Source organism: Lolium perenne, chromosome 5 (genome assembly GCF_019359855.2).
Source record: "Lolium perenne isolate Kyuss_39 chromosome 5, Kyuss_2.0, whole genome shotgun sequence".
NCBI lineage: Eukaryota > Viridiplantae > Streptophyta > Magnoliopsida > Poales > Poaceae > Lolium > Lolium perenne.
In genome coordinates this window covers 224,793,802-224,817,591 of record NC_067248.2, presented here as the reverse complement: position 1 = coordinate 224,817,591, position 23,790 = coordinate 224,793,802, and the positions used below count along the sequence as shown (strand labels likewise).

General features: G+C 41.7%; 1 protein-coding gene across 1 annotated transcript; it reads left to right on the top strand.

Annotated features, from left to right (window-relative positions):
- Positions 1-13,557: 13,557 nt before the first annotated feature.
- On the top strand, positions 13,558-18,742 carry LOC127302080 (uncharacterized). Its single transcript, XM_051332426.2, has 8 exons — positions 13,558-13,853; positions 15,162-16,259; positions 16,362-16,653; positions 16,768-16,974; positions 17,057-17,230; positions 17,476-17,676; positions 17,796-17,909; positions 18,007-18,742. The coding sequence occupies exons 2-8, from the start codon at positions 15,196-15,198 to the stop codon at positions 18,349-18,351; spliced, it is 2,397 nt and encodes a 798-aa protein (XP_051188386.1). The 5' UTR covers positions 13,558-13,853; positions 15,162-15,195; the 3' UTR covers positions 18,352-18,742.
- Positions 18,743-23,790: the final 5,048 nt, after the last annotated feature.

Here is a 23,790-nt window from a genome sequence, read left to right as displayed (position 1 = left end):
GGCACCGGTCACCGTACATCCATTGTCGACTCATCTGCATTTTATATGTATATCAAAAATCATTAAATACACAACATCATGGATATATGAGTGACCAACTTAATTAATATTCAAGTTCATCACATAAAACTAATTGTTTTTATAAAAAAAAGAGGGGCTCACCGAGGTGGTACCGTGCCGGCTAGGGGACGACGCTAGCGATCGACGGCGGTAAGGACGGGGATGATACTAATTAAAACCTACAAAACATACAATAATTTCAGCTCAAATTGGATATAAAAAAATAAAATCACTAACTTAGGCATTTCATCGAACACCTTGCTTGCACTAGAAAAATAGTACGAGTTAAAACTACCAAAGAAATGAGCTAAATTAGAAACGCCGGAAGGAAGGATGATATTTTTAACCCTTGGATAGATGTATGCCGTTAATCTTGTTAAAATGGTGGAGAAAAATAAAAATTATTGGAGTGTGAGAGGTGCAAAATATTTGGAAATGTGAGGGAGGAGGAGATTTGGAGAATGATATGCAGGGGGCTCGGGCGGGTTGGCGCGCGCTAATATAGGGAGGACCCTTTAGTACCGGTTCCTTAGATGAACCGGTACTAAAGGTGTAGCCCTGGCCCCACCTCAGCCTGGAATTTGGGCAGAAACCCTTTCATACCGGTTCGTAACACGAACCGGTATTAAAGGTCCATTACGAACCGGTATAGATGTCCCACCCCTGGAACCAGTATTAATAACGCCTTTCGTACCGGTTCGTAAGGGAACCGGTACTAAAGGGTTAGATGAATGAGAGGTTTTCTACTAGTGTATCTATGTCAATTATAAAGCAATACTTAAGTTCGTTCAATTTTTTAGTGAAGTTTTTTATATTTTACGCTTTACTCTTTATAATATATAATCTATGCATGTTTGTGTGTATAGTCTGAAATTGTTGTTGTCTCTTTACTCTGGATTCAATATGTACAATTTATGCTTTACTCTTTACAATGTAGACATCCATACAATTTCGCATCATTTAAGAATTTCTTAATGGAATGTGACATATATTTTAGACGTGTCATTTTCTTTATTATAACATATTGGCATTATAATGCAAATACATCGATTCTCCTCATTCATTATATTTTTCTGTAAATGTATGTAAAACTAATGATTTGGTTTGTTTGCTAGTGACAATAATATCGGCATAAGACTTTCTACGTTATTATTCTTAATGTAAGGAATTAAAGTAGAGAATGTTTAAGTTTGTTAAGCGGTTCATGTTACAGACACTACTAGGTATAACCTTACCGCCGGCGCACAGATTTGGCTATCCCCGGCGTTTTTGTACTCGCCGGCGATAACCTCGCCGGTGGTAATGGGCTACCCCCGGCGTTTTCGTATTCGCCAGTGGTAAGATGAAAATACCCCCGGCGTTTTGCCTCCTCCATAGTTACTCGCCGGCGGTATCAAATTTTGCAAATAAAAAAAAGCAAGCCGAGCGGCGCATCTGCAGCGCCAGGCGGACTCGGCCGGCGCGGTGGTGGTGGTCACGGGAGTGGAGAGGGAGGAGACGGAGACGGAGATGGGCGCCGGGGGAGGGAGGTCGACGTCGTGCCCCTTGTCATCGTCGTCGTCCGGGGACGCAAGATCGGCGGCGGCGGCGTGCGGGAGCTCGTCGGAGGTGGGAGGAGAGATCCCTCCCCTCTGCTGGTAGGTGGCGCCATCCACCACCACCACCGCGCGCCATGGCGGAGGCCCCCCAGTACCAGATCCAGGTGCGCCTCCTGGACGGCCGGACCCGCTGCCTCCAATTCCCCTCCCCCACCCTCGTCACGGGCCGCCACACCATCTCCCCCACCACCACCCTCCTCGCCGCCTCCCCCTCCAACCACTTCCCCTCCGCGTCCACCCTCCTCCGCCTGCGCGGCAGCAAGGGAGGGTTCGGGTCGCTGCTCCGCGGCCGCGACATCAACGACCGCCGCCTCCGCCACATCAACGGCGAGCGCCGCCTCGAGGAGTGGGAACGAGGGGAGAGGTTGGGATGGTTGGCGTGATGAGTGAGAGAGAGAGGTTGGCGTACGGGGAGAGGTTGGGGATTGGGGATATGTAGTGGGGGACGTGGAAGGGACTGGCCGGTGGCATAGGACCACCAGATACCCCCGGCGTTTTCAGTCTAGTCTCGCTGGCAGTATTAAAATTACCCCCGGCGTTTTCAGGCCAATTTGCCGGCGGTAATGGGAGATTCATCTGGGTGCTTCCCAATTTACCCCTGGCGGTTTCAGTCCCAACTCGCCGGCGGTAAGGGGCATATCCCCAGCGACCCCAAACAAACTCGCCGGCGGTAACTTATCGCCGGCCACCTCGAAGCGGACTTGCCAGCGGTAAGAAGTGTGGCTATAAGCCTTTTCCTAGTAGTGAGATCTTACATCTATATTTGACAATGGTATTAGTTTCATATTTTGGGTTTATGAATAAAGATCTCTCTTTACATGTTTGTGTCGCAATTGTTCAACTTCAAACAACTTAATTACTTCTAAAATTTTAGATTGCAATATTTCTTTCATGCATGGAATGCATCTTATTACGGATTTTCAGTGTAGTTAGACCAATACCGCATGTATTCAAACATTCACTTTCGCGTAGATTTAAAGTCATATCAATGTCCTCTTTTGAACAAGGATGTCTAGTCTTTATTGTGAAGGAGATATGCCCTAGAGACAATAATAAAGTGGTTATTATTTATATCTTTATATTTATGATAAATGTTTATATATCATGCTATAATTGTATTAACCGAAACATTAGTACATGTGTGATATGTAGACAAACAAGAAGTCCCTAGTATGCCTCTTAAACTAGCTTGTTGATTAATGGATGATTAGTTTCATAATCATGAACATTGGATGTTATTAATAACAAGGTTATATCATTATATGAATGATGTAATGGACACACCCAATTAAGCGTAGCATAAGATCTCGTCATTAAGTTATTTGCTATAAGCTTTCGATACATAGTTACCTAGTCCTTATGACCATGAGATCATGTAAATCACTTATACCAGAAAGGTACTTTGATTACACCAAACACCACTGCGTAAATGGGTGGTTATAAAGGTGGGATTAAGTATCCGGAAAGTATGAGTTGAAGCATATGGATCAACAGTGGGATTTGTCCATCCCGATGACGGATAGATATACTCTGGGCCCTCTCGGTGGAATGTCGTCTAATGTCTTGCAAGCATATGAATAAGTTCATAAGAGACCACATACCACGGTACGAGTAAAGAGTACTTGTCAGGAGACGAGGTTGAACAAGGTATAGAGTGATACCAAAGATCAAACCTCGGACAAGTAAAATATCGCGAGACAAAGGGAATTGGTAATGTATGTGAATGGTTCATTCGATCACTAAAGTCATCGTTGAATATGTGGGAGCCATTATGGATCTCCAGATCCCGCTATTGGTTATTGGTCGGAGTGAGTACTCAACCATGTCCGCATAGTTCACGAACCGTAGGGTGACACACTTAAAGTTGGATGTTGAAATGGTAGTACTTGAATATGGAATGGAGTTCGAATATTTGTTCGGAGTCCCGGATGAGATCCCGGACATCACGAGGAGTTCCGGAATGGTCCGGAGAATAAGATTCATATATAGGATGTCATTTTATGTGAATTAAAATGTCGCGAAATGTTCTATGGAAGGTTCTAGAAGGTTCTAGAAAAGTCCGGAAGAAACCACCAAGGAAGGTGGAGTCCACATGGGACTCCACCTCCATGGCCGGCCAGCCCTAGGTGGGGAGGAGTCCCAAGTGGACTCCCCCTTAGGGGGCCGGCCACCCCCCCACATGGGAGGTGGAAATCCCACTTTTGGTGGGAGTCCTAGTTGGGCAAGGTTTCCCTCTCTTATGGAAGGTTTTGGGTTCGGGTCTTATTCGAAGACTTGGACACCAACACTTGGGGATCCACCTATATAATGAGGGGCCAAGGGAGGGGGCCGGCCACCCCTAAGACCACAAGCTGGCCGCCCCCCTTGAGTGGCCGGCCACCCCCTCCCAAACCCTAGCCGCCCCCTTCTCCTCCATATCTCCCGCGTAGCTTAGCGAAGCTCCGCCGGACTTCTTCACCGCCACCGACACCACGCCGTCGTGCTGTCGGATTCAAGAGGAACTACTACTTCCGCTGCCCGCTGGAACGGGGAGGTGGACGTCGTCTTCATCAACAACCGAACGTGTGACCGAGTACGGAGGTGCTGCCCGTTCGTGGCGCCGGAACCGATCGTGATCAAGATCTTCTATGCGCTTTTGCAAGCGGCAAGTGATCGTCTACCGCAGCAACAAGAGCCTCATCTTGTAGGCTTTGGAATCTCTTCAAGGGTGAGACTCGATACCCCCTCGTTGCTACCGTCTTCTAGATTGCATCTTGGCTTGGATTGCGTGTTTACCGTAGGAAATTTTTTTGTTTTCTATGCAACGTTATCCTACAGTGGTATCAGAGCCGTGTCTATGCATAGATGGTTGCACGAGTAGAACACAATGGTTTTGTGGGCGTTGATGCTCTTGTTATCTTTAGTTTGAGTACTTTGCATCTTTGTGGCATAGTGGGATGAAGCGGCTCGGACTAACTTTACATGACCGCGTTCATGAGACTTGTTCCTCGTTCGACATGCAACTTGTATTGCATAAGAGGCTTTGCGGGTGTCTGTCTCTCCTACTATAGTGAAGATTCAACTTACTCTTCTATTGAAAACATTAGTATCACCGTTGTGGTTCATGTTCGTAGGTAGATTAGATCTCTCTCGAAAACCCTAAACCACGTAAAATATGCAAACCAAATTAGAGACGTCTAACTTGTTTTTGCAGGGTTTGGTGATGTGATATGGCCATAATATGATGATGAATATGTATGAGATGATCATTATTGTATTGTGGCAACCGGCAGGAGCCTTATGGTTGTCTTTAATTTTCATGTTGAGTAGTATTTCAAAGTAGTTGTAATAGTTGATACATGAGGTGAACAACCATGAAGACGGCGCCATGAACCTTGACGCTACGCCGACGATGATGGAGATCATGCTCGTTGATGATGGAGATCATGTCCGTGCTTTGGAGATGAAGATCGAAGGCGCAAAGATAAAAGGGCCATATCATATCACATATGAACTGCATGTGATGTTAATCCTTTTATGCATCTTATTTTGCTTAGATCGCGACGGTAGCATTATAAGATGATCCCTCACATTAATATCAAGATAATAAAGTGTTCTTCCCTCGTATGCACCGTTGTAACAGTTCGTCGTTTCGAAGCATCTCGTGATGATCGGATGTGATAGATTCAACGATTCACATACAACGGGTGTAAGCCATGTTGCACACGCGGAATACTTGGGTTTGCTTGACGAGCCTAGCATGTACAGACATGGCCTCGGGACAACGGAAACCGAAAGGTTGAACACGAGTCATATGGATGATATGATCAACATGTTGATGTTCACCATTGAAGCTACATCATCTCACGTGATGATCGGTTTTTGGTGTAGTGAATTTGGATCGTGTACCACTTAACAACTATGAGGGATGTTGTATTAAGTGGGAGTTTATTAGTAATTAGATTAAAACATGAACTAATTATCATAAACATAGTCTGAGTAGTATTTTGAATTAATTTTGTAGTATTGGCATCCGTTTTCTACCATGCGCTAGTCTTGTAATTGAGATAGAAATACTGTTAAAATCTGACAAGAAACTTTACGGATTGGTACCGTATTGTTAAAGAATCAAGAATTGATTAAGTCCTATTGCAAACTTTTAGTAAACCTCACATTGTTGATTCAAAGAGCTATGGTTTCAATTAGTACCTAAAGTTATCTTGTCTCCGTGAAACTTGAAGTTCAAATCTGTTTGAAAAGTAAGGAGCTGAAAATTTAGTTTTCAGAAATAATCAAGGTATGAGATATATGTGATATCTAAGACCTTATTGCAAGATGATAGAATAAAGTTTGGTGAGACTACATAAACTCATAAGTTTTATGGGAATGTACGAAGGTTGAAGACGCAAGGCGTCACAATCCTCCAACTATTGGGGCACTAACGATATTCGCATATCCATGAAGTGACCATCCTTAAATATGCACCGTTACTAAGACTCGTCGTTTTGAAGCATCACGTGATGATCGGGTGTGATAGATTCTACGTGTGCATAAAACGGTGCAAGCTAGATTTGCACATGCAAATACCAAGGTTAAAACTTTACGAGCCTAGCATGTACAGACATGGTCTCGGAAAGTCGTCATGATATGATGGATAAAATTATGAGTGAAACTGTTCATCATATTACAAAGTTACTAATAGTGAAATCTGGAACACTTGTCATATGATGATCAACTTCAAAGTAAGAACCTCAAGGTTATTGGTATTTGACCAACAAACCTAGAAGTTAATGATGTTGATGTGTTTTTCTGAATAATGAGGAAAGCTAAAAGAGAAACTACAAAAGATTATTGGCGAGAAGAAAGAAAAGACTAGAATGTCTAGCTCGTGTGTATATAAATGATATACATGTTATGGTTGTATTCCTAGTTAGGTCTCACAATGAAATTCTTGGGTATTTGTACCATATTGGTTGGTATGAAGTGTCATACAAAACAACGCAATACAAGAATACAATGGCCTAAGTGACTGACAAGGAATATGAATAGGAATGCACGTCAGGAACAAAAATAAAGTGTTATTATGTTCGTCATTGGCATTCTATCTAGCCCTTAGAATTTATAATAAAGAGCTTAATAAATTGTTATTTTGCTCTGGTCAAATAAAAACAATGAGTTGTTTAAATTATGACATTACTCCATGTACGATGGATAAGTTATTATAAATCTTAATGGTGAGACACACATACATAACACTGACGCTAAAATGCCATAAGGCAAATGATTTGAATTCCACTTATTTGTGGAACCGCCATTTAGGTCATGTTAGAAAGGAACACATGAAGGAACTCCATGCAAATGGATTTCTGGAGTCATTTGATTTTTTGAATCATTTGGTGCTTGCAAATCTTTTCTAAAGAGAATGATTAAAATACCGTTCATAGGCCAAGAGTTGAATGGGCAACTAACTTAGTGAAAAATACATGATGATGTATATGGTTCACTGGGCATAGTTGTGTGCGGAAGATTCTTCTACTTCATGAAAACTTTCAAACAATGAATTGAGTATATATGTGCATATATTCAATAAGGAAAAGTTTGAAACATTTGAATAGGATTCAAATAAATTTCAGCATGAAGTGGAAATCATCGTAATAGAAAAATCAAATATCTATGATTGGATCATGGTGGAAATATTTGAATTACGAGTTTTAGCGAACATCTAAGAAAGTTATGAAATTGTTCTACAACTCACATTTCTTGGAGTATCATAATGATGATATAGTATCCGAGATATGTATCCAAACCTTGTTGGATTAATGATGAGATAAAATATTATGACGCCATTATATTTTTGTGAATTATGCTTTAGTGACTACCGCTTTTACACTGAATAGAGCATCATCATGATCCGTTGAAATGACACCATACGAGTTATGGCATGGGTATAAACCTTAATAGTCCTTTCTTTAAATTTTGGTCTAAGAGTTTTCAACCAAAATCGGATGAATGTCTTTGTTGGTTATCCCAGAGATTTAATTGGGAATTCTTCCCACGAGACAAAGACAAAAGTGTTTGTCAATGTTTCTTATTTCCAAGAAATTGTTTCTAGTGAAGTTTTTGAGTGGGAGGACAATATAATTTGATAAGGCTTATGAACCTGAGCATAATGATCAGAGTAGTGCAGCATCGGAATTGGTTTCGGAAGCGGCTACGACGATCATGGCTCCCATGACTACAAAGTGTTTTAGCCATGGAGATCGAAGTACATATTGAACCTTGTAGGTATGGTTTACTTTGTGATCAAATAAAAGATTTGTGGACAAAGGATTGATTTTGAACAATAATAAACCAACTACAAACAAAGAAGTTATGATGGGCCCTGACTCCGTTAAAATGGCTATACGCCATGAAATCCAAGATAGATGAATACTTTTTGAAAGTAAATGGATCTATGAAATTGATGGACTTGGATGAAATATCCTTGAAGAAGCTCAACTTGTCGAAAAGTTGTTTACGACAAAGTTCAAAGAGCTGACTACGATAAGATTAAATCTTCCGTAGCAATGCTTATAGTCTATGTGGATTATTCTAGTAATCACTACATATTTCTTTTATGAGATATGTTAGTAGAGTGGCAAAATACACTACTTAACAGAAGTGTGTATTAAAGGTGTATACAAGATACAACCAAGAGTTTTGCTGGTCCGTGGAATACTAGATAGGTATACGAACTTCAATTGGATGAAGTAAGTATCGCGGAGTTAGAATCTTCACCAGATGAAATAGTCAAAGAGTTTTTGATTTCATCAGAAACGATGAAGAGGCTTGCATTTGCAAGAAATTAAGTGGGAGCGCTAAGACATATTTATAATACTTTATGTAGATGACATATAGTTGGTTATAAATGATGTAATTATATACTTGATTAAAAGGTTTCATTGAAAATTAAACTTCAATGAAAGGATATGGACTGAAACAAATTTAGTGTCAAGATCTATGAAGATAGATTGAAACACAAAATAAGTTTAAGTCAAAGTACATAGAATGGATATTGAAATAGTTCAATATAGAAATATTAAGAAGATGTTCTTGTCATGTGAAGTTTTAACAAGACTTGAGTGTATATGACACTCAATGAGTAAAAACACATGAGTGACTTTAGATCACGAATAATATGTACACAATCAGATATCTTGTGCTCTAAAATGTTATGAGCATATACCAGAATGATTCATGAGATGATCATTGAAAAACAGTAAGAATATTCTTGAAGTACTTAAGAAGAACCAAGAATATATATATATATATAGTTTTGTATGGAGAAATGACAAACAAATCGCTGTAAGATGTTGCACCGATATTTGTTTTGTCACATATGAAAATAAAATTTCAATCTCAAATTAGACTAAGTGTTGTTTTAAAAGGTAGCACAATGAGCTAGAAGTTGTCTATGCTAGATTTAGAATAGTTCTAAATATTGTGACGGATTCTACAAAAGAAGGCAGAGTATGTCATTGTTTTGACAATGACAAAGGATGTTAAGTCAAGAGGTTCTTTGAGAACTTGGTGTAGTTCCGACAGTCGAACTTTGAAGCTATATTGTGTGTGACAATATAAGTGACATATTTCAGACATGGAATTAAGGTTCCACCAGAAGATCAAACATATATAATGCCAACTCGTTTGGAAATGAGTGATGCGTTGAGACGCAAATGAATTACAAAATACATACGTTTCTGAGCGTGTCAGATCCGATGACTAAAAACCTCTCCCGTGAGCAATACATGATAAAGCACCAGAAGGCCAAGGTGTTATATCTTTACAAATGTAAACTAGATTATTGACTCTAGTGCAAGTGGGAGACTGAAGGAGATATGCCCTAGAGACAATAATAAAGTGGTTATTATTTATATCTTTATGTTTATGATAAATGTTTATATATCATGCTATAATTGTATTAACCGAAACATTAGTACATGTGTGATATGTAGACAAACAAGAAGTCCCTAGTATGCCTCTTAAACTAGCTTGTTGATTAATGGATGATTAGTTTCATAATCATGAACATTGGATGTTATTAATAACAAGGTTATATCATTATATGAATGATGTAATGGACCCACCCAATTAAGCGTAGCATAAGATCTCGTCATTAAGTTATTTGCTATAAGCTTTCGATACATAGTTACCTAGTCCTTATGACCATGAGATCATGTAAATCACTTATACCGGAAAGGTACTTTGATTACACCAAACACCACTGCGTAAATGGGTGGTTATAAAGGTGGGATTAAGTATCCGGAAAGTATGAGTTGAAGCATATGGATCAACAGTGGGATTTGTCCATCCCGATGACGGATAGATATACTCTGGGCCCTCTCGGTGGAATGTCGTCTAATGTCTTGCAAGCATATGAATAAGTTCATAAGAGACCACATACCACGGTACGAGTAAAGAGTACTTGTCAGGAGACGAGGTTGAACAAGGTATAGAGTGATACCAAAGATCAAACCTCGGACAAGTAAAATATCGCGAGACAAAGGGAATTGGTAATGTATGTGAATGGTTCATTCGATCACTAAAGTCATCGTTGAATATGTGGGAGCCATTATGGATCTCCAGATCCCGCTATTGGTTATTGGTCGGAGTGAGTACTCAACCATGTCCGCATAGTTCACGAACCGTAGGGTGACACACTTAAAGTTGGATGTTGAAATGGTAGTACTTGAATATGGAATGGAGTTCGAATATTTGTTCGGAGTCCCGGATGAGATCCCGGACATCACGAGGAGTTCCTGAATGGTCCGGAGAATAAGATTCATATATAGGATGTCATTTTATGTGAATTAAAATGTCGCGGAAGGTTCTATGGAAGGTTCTAGAAGGTTCTAGAAAAGTCCGGAAGAAACCACCAAGGAAGGTGGAGTCCACATGGGACTCCACCTCCATGGCCGGCCAGCCCTAGGTGGGGAGGAGTCCCAAGTGGACTCCCCCTTAGGGGGCCGGCCACCCCCCACATGGGAGGTGGAAATCCCACTTTTGGTGGGAGTCCTAGTTGGGCAAGGTTTCCCTCTCTTATGGAAGGTTTTGGGTTCGGGTCTTATTCGAAGACTTGGACACCAACACTTGGGGATCCACCTATATAATGAGGGGCCAAGGGAGGGGGCCGGCCACCCCCAAGACCACAAGCTGGCCGCCCCCCTTGAGTGGCCGGCCACCCCCTCCCAAACCCTAGCCGCCCCCTTCTCCTCCATATCTCCCGCGTAGCTTAGCGAAGCTCCGCCGGACTTCTTCACCGCCACCGACACCACGCCGTCGTGCTGTCGGATTCAAGAGGAACTACTACTTCCGCTGCCCGCTGGAACGGGGAGGTGGACGTCGTCTTCATCAACAACCGAACGTGTGACCGAGTACGGAGGTGCTGCCCGTTCGTGGCGCCGGAACCGATCGTGATCAAGATCTTCTACGCGCTTTTGCAAGCGGCAAGTGATCGTCTACCGCAGCAACAAGAGCCTCATCTTGTAGGCTTTGGAATCTCTTCAAGGGTGAGACTCGATACCCCCTCGTTGCTACCGTCTTCTAGATTGCATCTTGGCTTGGATTGCGTGTTCACCGTAGGAAATTTTTTTGTTTTCTATGCAACGTTATCCTACATATTGGCTTTGTTTCATTGAAGCTCCGTGGGATTCTAAAGTTGATCATATTATTGTTGCATGAAATGTGTGTGTTTTTTAAAATGGGATCCTCCCTGGTCTCTGCATCGACATACGACCTTTTATTGCATTATTGAAAGTATCAAAGTTTACAATTTACGAATTACAAAGGTTTTTTTTAGAGCAACCACATATTTCATTAATCGAATATCAAGTTACATGAAGCAACACATGTGAAAACTAAAATACAAACCAAGATAAAGTGATTATCCCGAATTTGCTGATAAAATCCTAAAAGATCAAAAAATACAAAACAATCCCTAGGGTTTCCTACATATACCAGCCACTTAAAGATAGTGAAAAGAAAACATAAAAAGCTAATCAAACTGCCGTAATTCTAGACATGCCACCAGTCGCAAGAGTTGATAAGTCTTGTACTACCATTTTCAAGTGGTTGCACCTAGAAACCATGTCATAGAAGTCTGTGGTATAACATGCAAAAAGTAAGATTGTTTCGGCTTATTAAATATAATAGCATTACATGCGTTCCAAATAGCCCAAACAAAAGTGCAATCTTCCACACGAATTTGTGCCTCATCTTTCCTGTTGACTCCAAACAACTAATTTTCAAACAAATTTGTCATGTTTGTTGGAGGAATGGTGACAAAAGTCGTGTGAACCACACGCCTTGTAATTCTTTCAAGAGGACAAAAAAAACTACCAAAGCTTTAACCCAATCTATTGAAAATACTATTTTTATTAAAAACTACGCACATAGATCGGGTTCCCCTACCGACGCTGCCGAAGTCGGCCTGAGCAGAGGAGAACCGACGTATGAAGGAGGCGGAGGTGGAAGCGGACGCGAGGTTTCTTACGTTGCGTGGCGTTGTAGTGTATGTGTAGCGTCGCGCTGTGTCGGGGGATGACCCCTGGTAGGTAAAGGAAGGGTGTATTTGGCCGGCATAAGGTGATTATGCCGGATATCTCAGCTATGTCAGAATATGGCAAAACCACTAATTAAGGTCGACCAGTTTAAAGATAAGCAGGAGCAATAATGATCGGCATAACCGAGCCCGGTATATAATCCGGCTTAGGTATTCTACATACAAGTCAGGGGTACCGGCATATACCATGTATATATCGGTACAAGGATCCGGCATAGGGCCAACGGATTACAGCTGGTCAAAGATTCGGTCGCATCGCTACAGGACATTAGGGAGATACGGAAGATCTCTCTAGATTCCAACTGAAACCATAGCACACGGCTAACGAAGCTGCTACAGAACACGCAGACAAGGACATCATGGACCAAGGTCAATGCTATAATCCAAGAGTAGGTTACCCGTAGGCCTAGATTCCCTTTGCCTTGTTCCTTCTCTTGTAAGCCTCGTTCCTTCTCTTGTAAGCCTCCTCTTCCCTATATAAGGATTAAGGAGAGGTGGCACTCCCTTGCACGGGAGGTTCCCAGTAGTTCTTCATGTTCATCCTGCTTAGGGTTTTTCTCCCTCTAACTTCATCTTCTTCCTCTGGCCAAGAGCTAGAACAAGATCATTGTAGTTCCCTGTTGAGCTCGTCTAGTACAGACATGCATGTGTAAGAGTTTTACCTCCTCACGAGGGCCCTGAACATGGGTACATCGTGTGTGTTTGTGTTTGTTTCTTCTTCATCTCCCCCTCCTCCGGATCCTTTGGTGTGCATTTGGCCCCAACATAAGTCTACCTATGACATCTGTTTGTTCACCACGACGCGCTGTTCACTACCCATTTGACCATTTACATAAGGATGCAGGGTACCTTATGCCTACCATATCTATATATGTCCTAACTTTCATAATTATATATACACCTAAATAAAAAATATTCTTAAGTCATATTGCACACATTTTTCTTCTCACAAAATTACATATAGATTTTTCCGGTAAATTTGGTATGATTTTTTTTTTGCTAGATTAGGTTATCTTGTTCACGAATTGTTGCATATCACTAGGTCATCTTGTTTGAAAACATTCGGAGGGAATATAGTGAGTGTGCACAATAACCAAAGAGCAGATACTACATTCTTTTTCTAAAAAAAAAAGAGATTACAGTCTTGAACATAAAAAGATACTACTTTTAGAGCAAAAAAAAAAACGAGAAAAGAGTTGAAAAGAAAAAGACGAACGAGTAACAGAAAAGCGGTTGGCTAACCTCACCGCGAGGTGAGGCGACTCGATCGGAACGCCTCGAAACGCACGTCGATTGATGATGATATGAGCAGCACGGAGCCAGCCCAAACCCAAACGAACCGCACGCCTGTGACACCCTCGCCGCAGCATTGGCCGCTGGCCGTCTCCTCCTCCCGCGCCGGCAGCCCCCCACCAATATTCCGCACCGCGCGCAGTCGAGTTCGCTGCGCCGCTGATCCCCTGAGTTCCGCTCGGCATTGAACTCCGCGCCGCCATTAGAAAAAGGAAGACAAGAGGAGCGAGGGAACAACCGCTCGGTTTGGTTTGAGTTTCGCTTCTCCCGGCTCCCGCTCGCGTCGCAGGAACCGAGGCGGCGGCGGCAGGAAGAACCCCCCGGTGAGCACCACTCTGCTCCCATTCTCGCCGTTCCGCCTCCACAAAATCCGTCCCCAAATCTGTCTGTTGCGCGGTGGAGATTTTCCCGTGCTAAAGCGTTCGATTCTAGATTTGGTAGTTGGTTTCCTTTTTGCCGCATTGGCTCTTCTTTTATTTTCTTCGTATTATTATTAGTTCTTTCGATTCACCTGTAGCAGGGGATCGAACATTCCTTGTCTGCTAATAAGACCAGTTCCGACTGAAATCATATCAGTATAGCTAGTTCCTAGTATCTTGTGATCCGCATTTGCGAACTGAGGCAACCGAGCTGGCCACTTCTTCGGTTGCCTGGCCTGTTTCTCTCTTGTTCTTGCTATTGTTCCTGCAATGGCTGAGCTCTTTCCTGACCAATTATCTGGTGAACTGCACCGGATTAGATATCTGGAGTCTGGACTTTAGTTGGTTCTGCTGGTGCATCCCGCGTTTGTGAAATTCAGTCAAGCCAGTAAAAAACATCTCTGACCATTGAACATTTTTGTGGTGAATTACCGTTGCCAACCACAGGAATCAGTGTACCGCACTTGCCTATTTTACCTGCTGTGCATGGTGAATGGTAATTCCGAGCAACGACTAGGAATCAAGTGCTTGCTACCTCGCTAGTGCCGAGTTCACGTTTCGTACAGCTTTGTCAGATCTCCCTGTAGTCCAGTTTTGGTACAGCTTCGTGTCCCCTGGCACTTTCGTCCAACTGGGAGTTGGGACCTCATTCTCGAATGCAATCCAGTCGAACGGCGGTACAACCTCGGCGTGTCCCACCGCCATGTGCCTCCCAACTACCTCCCTCCTCCCCAAGTGAATTGCACAAGGAGACACATCACTTGTACCAAATTCTCTGTTTGGTGCATTAATTTTGTTAGTTAGATGTTTCTTTTGGTGTATGTTTCGCCTAGCTGTCCAGATCTGCAGCTGTTTCGATCCAGTGTCTTTTTGATTGATATTAACATTTGCTTCTTAGTAAGCTAGTCAGGAACCAATCAGTTAGTCATGGTGTGCTATAGTGGTAGTGGACGCCTTACTGCAAGCTCCGGTTTATGTTGAATATTGTGGAAGTTACCTGTCGGCTCTGAAATTCTACTGCATTTTTACTTACTTGTCTGCTCTAAAGTTCTACCCATTGTTTACATGTTTTGTTCAGTTCAAGCAAATTATATGCAAATTATTCTCAATGTACCTTTTACCATGGCATAGTAATTATGATGTACCTTCCTGCTGCTATCATGCCTATGAATTTGCTCATGTTACTTAACTTTGTTGATGTGGTCTGTCTAGGTATCGAGTTTCTAATACATTGGAGGATACTGAAATGGGTGCTAGGGAGAATGGGGAAGAAAGAAATGACCATTCAACTGATGTGGAAATGGAACGAGATGGTAAACAACGGAAGGAAGCTGAATCAGACTATGAAGCAGCTAGAGATTCCTTTTCATCTCAAGGCGAGGCTAACAGCAATGAAGATACTAAAGTGAAAAGAGTCTCCAGGGTTCCGAAGAAGTTAGCAAAGAAAGAGTCAAAGCAAAATAGTCCACGTCCGCTAAGAACTAACTCTGGTCGTCTAGTCAACACTAAGCTGCAGTATATATCACCAAACAACACCCAGAAAAAATCACCAAAGCCAAACAAAGCAGCTTATGTTGTTAAAACTATTGAAACTCAAAGGCCAGAAACTGTGGAAGTTTCTTCTTGTCCTTCATCTGATGTGTCCGGGGAAACCAATGATAAATCTATTGAGGATACAATCACCGATGATAATTCCATAGTGGGCAGAGCTGCTGATGATAAGGCCGTTGATGGTATGGAGACTGATGATCAGGCCAATGAGGGTGGAGGGACTGATGATAAGGCCATTGAGCATACAGCGGCTGATGAGAAGATCATTGAGGGTACAACTACTGATGATAAGTCCATTGAGGGTACAGCGTCTGATGATAAGGGCATTGATGGTGTAAAGACCGATAATAAGGAGGCCATTGAAGAGGCAAAGGAGATTGATGTCTTGGATGAAGCTCCAACCTGTGATCAGAGTAGTGGGACTGATGATGAAATTGCTGATACTGAGCAAGGTGTACTCGATGATGACAAGTCAGCTGCATATGAAAAGAATGACGAAAATATTGAGGAATTAGAATCAAAAATTGAAAAGCTGGAGCAAGAGCTACGTGAAGTTGCTGCCCTTGAGGTTTCTCTTTACTCTATTGTGCCAGAGCATGGATGCTCATCACATAAGTTGCATACACCAGCCAGGCGTCTGTCTAGGTTATATATTCATGCATCAAAGTTTTGGTCCCCAGAGAAGAAAGCTTCTGTCGCAAAAAACTCTGTTTCTGGGCTTGTGCTCATTGCAAAGTCTTGTGGAAATGATGTTCCGAGGTAAACTAGGGCTATTATAGTTTGCTTAAGTTTTATTTCTCATATATGACCATAAATGTTAGCTCCTTTTGATTTTGATTTGAGAATCAAACTTTGATGTAGATTGACATTCTGGCTATCAAACATAGTCGTGCTAAGAGAGATCATTGCACAAGCCTTTGGCGTTTCATGCCAATCAACTCCAGTTTTGAAGGCTTTCACCGCAGATAGTACCACAAAGGTTGACAAGAATTCTTCGCCAGTGAGATGGAAAAGCAACTCCAATGGCAAGCATGCTAGACATACTATCACACAATTACCAGATGATTGGCAGGAAACTGCCACTGTATTAGCCGCATTGGAGAAGATTGAGTCTTGGATCTTTTCTCGGATTGTTGAATCTGTGTGGTGGCAGGTAAAGGGTTCACTTTATACTATGATCTGAGCTTGTTTTCTGTAAAACATGACTTGTACAAAGTTTCCAATTGAATTATCCTTCCAGTATCCTGAATTTTATTTTTCTTCCCAGGCACTGACACCCTGTATGCAAATTCCTGTTGAAGATTCATCCACTCCAAAGGCTGGGAGGTTGTTAGGGTCTGCTTTGGTTGATCAGCATCAAGGTGTCTTTTCTTTTAATCTCTGGAATGCTGCATTATGCGATGCCTTCAGCAGAATATGTCCTCTTCGGGCTAGTGGGCATGAGTGTGGCTGCTTACCAGTACTGGCAAAACTGGTATGATTTAAGATTTCTCTCATCATTTGAAAGGACTAATATTTTGCTGAACTGTATTGCTGAGTTGTTATGTTATTCTCAGGTGATGGAGCAATGTGTAGCCCGTTTAGATGTTGCTTTATTTAACGCCATCCTTCGTGAATCAGAGAATGAGATACCATCTGATCCAATATCTGATCCTATCCTTGACTCAAGGGTTTTGCCAATTCCCGCTGGCTACTTAAGCTTCGGATCAGGCGCACAGCTTAAGAATTCAGTAAGTACCTAAACTTGAAAGCAACTTGTATATCTATAGTTTATTTTTCTAAAACAAAAACCAATATATATATCCTTATGTTGATGCCCCTTTATTCTGGGTTAATGCTTGCAATTTCATGAAGAGCAAGCAAACCAAAATAGCGCATTTCGCCCTTCCACGATTTCAATCACTCCTTGCATTTTTTTTTCATTCTCTCGCAAACTATATATACCTACTGTTTATGCATGAAATCATCTCCCCAGATCGGAAGCTGGTCTAGATGGTTCACCGATACATTTGGCATGGATGGTGATGACTCTGAAAAAGATGGCCAAGATGCAGGAAGAGATGGTGATGAAAGAAATGGTAAAGGCGGATTAAATTCCTTTAAGCTTCTCAATGAATTGAGTGATCTTCTTATGCTTCCAAAGGACATGCTTCTTGAGAACTCCATCAGGAAAGAGGTATGTTATCTTGAATAGCTCCTTTCTGTCTCCCATCTCCAAAGCAACAATCTGCTGAACTGTTACCTTTAAGTTACCGTCATCCATACTGTAGTTGAAGTTTTGAAATTTTGTGTTAGGTCTGCCCTTCAATTGGCATTCCACTAGTAATAAGAATACTCTGCAACTTCACCCCTGACGAGCTCTGCCCTGATCCTGTTCCAGTCCATGTTCTAGAGGAGCTGAATTCCCAGGTATGATTTGTTCCTGGGGAAGATTTTCTTCTGTTCAAAATGTGATGTATCAACAGACTTAAACACCATATTGGTTCTTGTCATCAATGCCGTGCAGAGATTGCTGGAGTGCTCTGCAGAGGAACATATGATCAGTACATTCCCTTGCACCGCTGCTCCTGTTGTGTACCACGCCCCTTCGTTGAAGGATGTGGCAGAGAAAGTGGCAGACACCAGTGGCAACGCAGAGGTGGACCGAAGGGCCTCGATGGTCCAGAGGAGAGGGTACACCAGTGACGACGATCTGGATGACCTGGGCTCTCCCTTGATGTCCCTCTATGATCGGAGCTCTCCACCCTCGCCTTGTGATGGGGTTGCACATTTCAGTACTCGAAAAGAAGGCGAAATCGTAAATGTGAGATATGAGCTCCTGAGAGAAGTATGGTCAGAGCACCGTGATTAATTGATCAAGCAACCTGCAAGACCTCTTCGGTTGTTACTTTGTAGGAAGTCTTAGTAGAAAGCAAGAGTGCCAGGACTGAAGACCCTGCTTTGCACCTGGTACAGAACAATTAAGAGGGAGGAGTCTTGGCCTGTGTTCAGTGTTCTTTTGTCTGTTCCCTCAGATTTCGCCGCTGCTATATCCTACCCATCGTTCTTGTAAATTCATTCCTCGGTGACTCGGTGAGTCCATTTCTTGGTAAGGTTTTCTGTAGCATATGTAGTGGAAAATTGGAAGCGAGAGAACGTCTACGCTTGTTCATTCTATGATGAGTTGGTATGTACCATCTCTGTAACATGAATATGATGCAAAGTTTCAGAGAAGTATGATGATATGATCCTTGGCACTATTAGCATGCCTGTTCCATGTGCTTTGAGCAGGATTGCACCTCTCCCTTGGCCGACAGTTTGGACCTTTTGTTCAGGAATCACCACTTGTGCCTGAGCTGTTTCCACTTTTCTAGTCTTGCTTTTCCATCATTGGCCGTGGTGGTGTCCAGCGGAGTAGAATGCCGTACTTGTATCACTGAAGACAATAGCTGCCCAAGAAATTATGCAAGAAAATGACAGAGGTGCTGGCTCGTTTCTGGTAGGAAGGAGATGAATATAAGAGTAAAATACAATGGGTTAGTGGTCTGATCTTGCTATACCCGAAACTTCTGCTTGTGGGTCGAGGAGCCGGCGAGGGAGGACTACAGCGTGTTCTGGCACGATTAGTTTAGGTAGGTTTGAGTTGTAGTTAAGTTTCATGCATGTTTGTAATATATAACAAAATATTGATGAAATTTAAATTTTCTTTTTTAATTAAAAATCCTATTGGGTGTGCGGCTGGAGACAACTCGTGTATCCCTACCATATACTATTTATTGTTATAACTATATGTGGTATTGATTGTAAAAAAAAAGGTTAAACCCGCGCAAGTCCTTTGGGAGCCACGACTACACACCTGCGATTCATGTGGGCTCACCCATCCTGCCGGTTTTTGGTCGATTTTTCTGCTGCGATTTTCTGTTGGTTCTTTTTTGAAAATATTCAGATTTGAAAAATATTCAATTTGAAAATATTCTATTTTAAAAATTAAATTTGAAATAATTTTCAAATTTGGTTTTTTTTTTAAAATAGATTTTAAAAAATGTTTAGATTTTAAAATTTGTTTATATTTTGAATTCTTTCAAATTTTGTTTATATTTATACGAAGAAGAAAAGTGAACGATATCGACGAATGAAGAAGCTAATGGGCTGACCCATGTTCTGCCCGCTTCAAGCGGCGCGAAAGTATAGGGGGGCAAACGCTATATGCCGACCAGGCCTAGTTCGCGTTTTTCTTTCTTTTTCTTGTTTTCTGTCTTCTATTTTCTAGCTTCTTTTTTCTTTTTACATTTTTTATTCTGTTTTTTGCCTTTTTGCCTTTTTGCTTTTATTTTTTAGATTGAAAAATATTAAGATTTGAATAATGTTCAAATTTTAAAAATATTTAGATTTTAATGCCTGGGAGGTCGACCATGGAAGCCATCTGTAATAACCCAGAACATAGGAACAACGAAGGGTAGATTTAGAAATGGGATGTGCATTTCATCGCAAAACGGGGGAAATTTTCGCGCCTTATTGCAACTAAACCTAAGAGGGATCGAGGTTCTCTCTCATTTTGCACTTAGGGTTAGGCAATGTGAGTTAGGGAAATTTTGACATGATCTCTTTTGTATCTTGTTACTTTGGGGGATGATTGCATTTGATAAGTGTTAACACATTTAACAATAAACATCACATAATATAAACATTGAATTCATAATTCAAACACAAGATATAAATTCAAATCACTTTGAATTTCAAAGTGAATATCAAATACAATATTTAATCAAGAATATAAACATTACATAATACAAAAGCTCATAAACAAAACTTGAGCTTTATTGATATACAACACAAATTACAAAGTCTTTACAATATTCTTGATACAAGAATTGAGAAATAATGAACAGAAATAAAAAGAGGAAAAATTACAAGTTTATTCTAAACTAAAACCTAGACTAAGTGGCTTGAGGATGATCTTCTGGCCATAATTCAAACCTGCAAAACAAAGAACAAGAACTAGCCAGAATATGAGTGTTAGAAATTCAGTTTGGACAGTTAGCAAAACAACACAGGGATTCAGTTTGGACAGTGAACACTGTCACAGCACACTTGTGCTTGTCCAAATTCTTGGACAGCACAAGATAGGCATAGGCAGACCAGAACTGAGCAAGCCACAGGGGCTCAAGTTTCAGCATATGAGTGCTGTTGCTAACCAAGCAACAGCAAGGCAATGCAAGGGGTGAGTCATAAAGTAACCCAGGCTTGTGTGTCATGGCCAGGGTAGAAGTAGAGACCATATAAATAGCACACAAACCCTAGAACCATGACAATCGACCAGATAGAGAATTCACCAGGTAAGGGTGAAGCTAGAACTAACCCAAGTTCATCCAGTTCATACTCAAGAACAGAAACCAACACACAACCACTTAGCCCCAGGAATCATGGTGACCTGAGAAGCTCAACTAGAATCTGGAGGTGAAGGGATGTGCACAAAACCCCAAGTCTGCAACAACCAAATATTTCAATCTAGGAGCTGGAACAAGGTATACCAAGTTCCTGGACAGATCCAATGGATCTGATCCATCATATATGCATGATATAAGCATGGGATTGAGCAGATACTCAAGTGGGTAGATCATCACTTGGTTTTCACCAAGGATTACTGCCAGTCTAAAAGCCACTAAAAATGGAAAGCATCTAGATACAGATCTTGTACACAGAAGCTAGCAAACATGCACAAATGCACACACTAGCCAGATCAGATGCACAGATAGCACCAGTAGATGAATTGCAAGGATTAGCAGCTAATAAAGACTACACAGTAAAACCTAAGCTAGTAACCATCAGTAAACCCTAGATTTCATCAGGCAAGCATATTGGCATTCATAGCTAGTATGATCCCCAAATATGCAAGCAAAGGTTGAGTAGCCACAAGATCCAACTAATTAGGTGAGCAACCAATCAGTAGCAAGGCTACTGAGGTCACATCACACTTAGAACCAATTAAAAGAAAACCAATTATAGCACATCATTATCCAAGAATGGATTCAGATTCATTTGCTTGCTAAACAATCATGAATAGCCAAATCATTTGCAAGCAAGTCATTTAAATCATTACTGCATAAGCAGATCATCATAACTTAATTAATTCAAGCATGAATTTATCACAGATCCATGCTTAGTATTGACAGCAGCATACTGTTAAGCAACACAGCACCAATCATAAGATCATAGCCACTGGAGCAAGTCCAGTAGCTTGAATGAGCAATAGCACAAGTAAGTAGCAGCATAGTGATGCTTGAGCATCAGCATCAACAAGGAAAGTGAATCACTTAGCCACAGAGTTAATCAGTAAGCCATCACTGACATTTAATTGATCAAATGGATCAATTGAATCAAGTCAAGTTACACAGGGAAGCTAGCCAACAAGCAAAGGATGATCCAATGGATCATTAGTTTGCATAGGAAGCACAGAGGCATTTCACAAACACCACTGGCACACACAAGTGTCACAAATGCACCACAGTACACCTAGACAAGCAAGTATGACATGCCAGTAAGCACAAGCAAGCCATAAACAAATACAGCATGGGATAGCAAGCTCTTAAGCAAGCACAGCAGAGCATAGCAAGAATATAGCATGCTAGGAGCAGCAGATAAGCAAACAGAGCATGTATAGCAAGCAAAGCAACACTGGCCAGTACCAGAAATTGGTGATTTGGCCATGAGCTTGCAGTAGATAGAAGCACTGGAAGATTAAGCAACTATGGCATAGCTCTGTGTGATCACAGGATCACCAGAGAGCAACATAGCATGAGGAGGAAGAAGAACAGTAGCAAGGGAGGCGCATAGACATGGAGAAGAGAAGGAGGAGGTGAAGCAACTTACACGCGCCTGGAAGCAGAAGCTAGGGCATGGCGAGGCAGTGCTCACGCGGCCATAGCAGCTGCAAATCCAGGGTAGGCGCCAACGTTACGCCGGCGACACGAACACCACCGTAGCAGAGCACCTGAGGCGACGGCACGAGTACTGCGAGCAGCACCCGCGCCAGGTCAACCTCAGGGGCGCACCCATCGTCGGCGAGGACGAGAGCTCGCCGGAGTTCGTCAATCGCCAGAGGCGATTCTCCACGAGATCCAGAGCGGAGGCGATTCGCCAGGAGAGGAAGAGAAGGGGAAAACCACGCGGACAGATCGATAGATCTGCACGCGGCGGTTCCGATTTGGTAGGTGGCTATGGCGGGGGAGCTCGGAGCAGGCCGGAGCGCGGCGGCGGCCATGGCGGCGACGCCATCGCCACAGGCGTCGCGGGAGGATTAGGGTTAGAGACGAATGAGTGAGAGAGGGCCGAGTGAGTGAGTGAGGTGGGCCGTTCGGCGCCACCGACCCATAAGGGACAAGCCTTAATGGGCTGTCCCTGGGCTTTAGTTAAATGGGCTGGCCCAATAGGGGCCAGGGGGCATTTTGGTCTTTTAACAATTTAGAAAAGGCCAGAATTTCACCAATTTTTAATAAATAAAATACAACTATAAAAATCCATTAAAAGTTGGATTAATGAATGAAAAATAAATCTTAACAAGAATAAAATATGAAATAGAATTTATGAAACAAATTCAAAATTATGAATTTTAAGAATTTAAATAATAACTTGGAATTTCAAACTATTATTTCCTTGTATTTAAAATTCAAGGAAAATCTCAAATAAGTTCAAATACTTATTTTCATACATTTCAAAATGAAATTCTACTATTCCAAGTCATTTCTATTAAAAAGGGTATTTTTCCAAGAAAAATACTATATTCCTTTATTTCCAAAAACTATAGAGATAACACTATGATTTCAAATTATTTTTGGAAAGATTAAGGGAATCACCAAGTAAAGTAGTTTTACTTTGAAGTATGTTACTGTATGTGAATTAAAATGGTTTATACTTTTAAATCAATTGCAAGTTACTGTCAAAGACATAAATCTTAAACGCAACCCTAAATTGCTATAACTCAGCGGGGTAAAGGGATTCAACATAAAATAATACATCCATGATTGCATTATTTGGATTTTATAACATTGTCCTTACCGGACAATGATGCTTCTTACAGAACCCGAGGTCCAGGTTCCATCAACTGCATTGAACTGCACTATCTCGCAGTCCACAGGCAAGTTCACCCTTGCTCATGTCAACTTGATTATTTTCTACTACTTTAATGCAAAGCTATATACTTATCATTCCTGCATCGCAAATAAAATGTTACTTTCCAACTATGAATATGACTATGTGGTTGGCAATGGAACCATGGTATGTGTTGATATGGTGGAGGTTCCATTGCATGGGT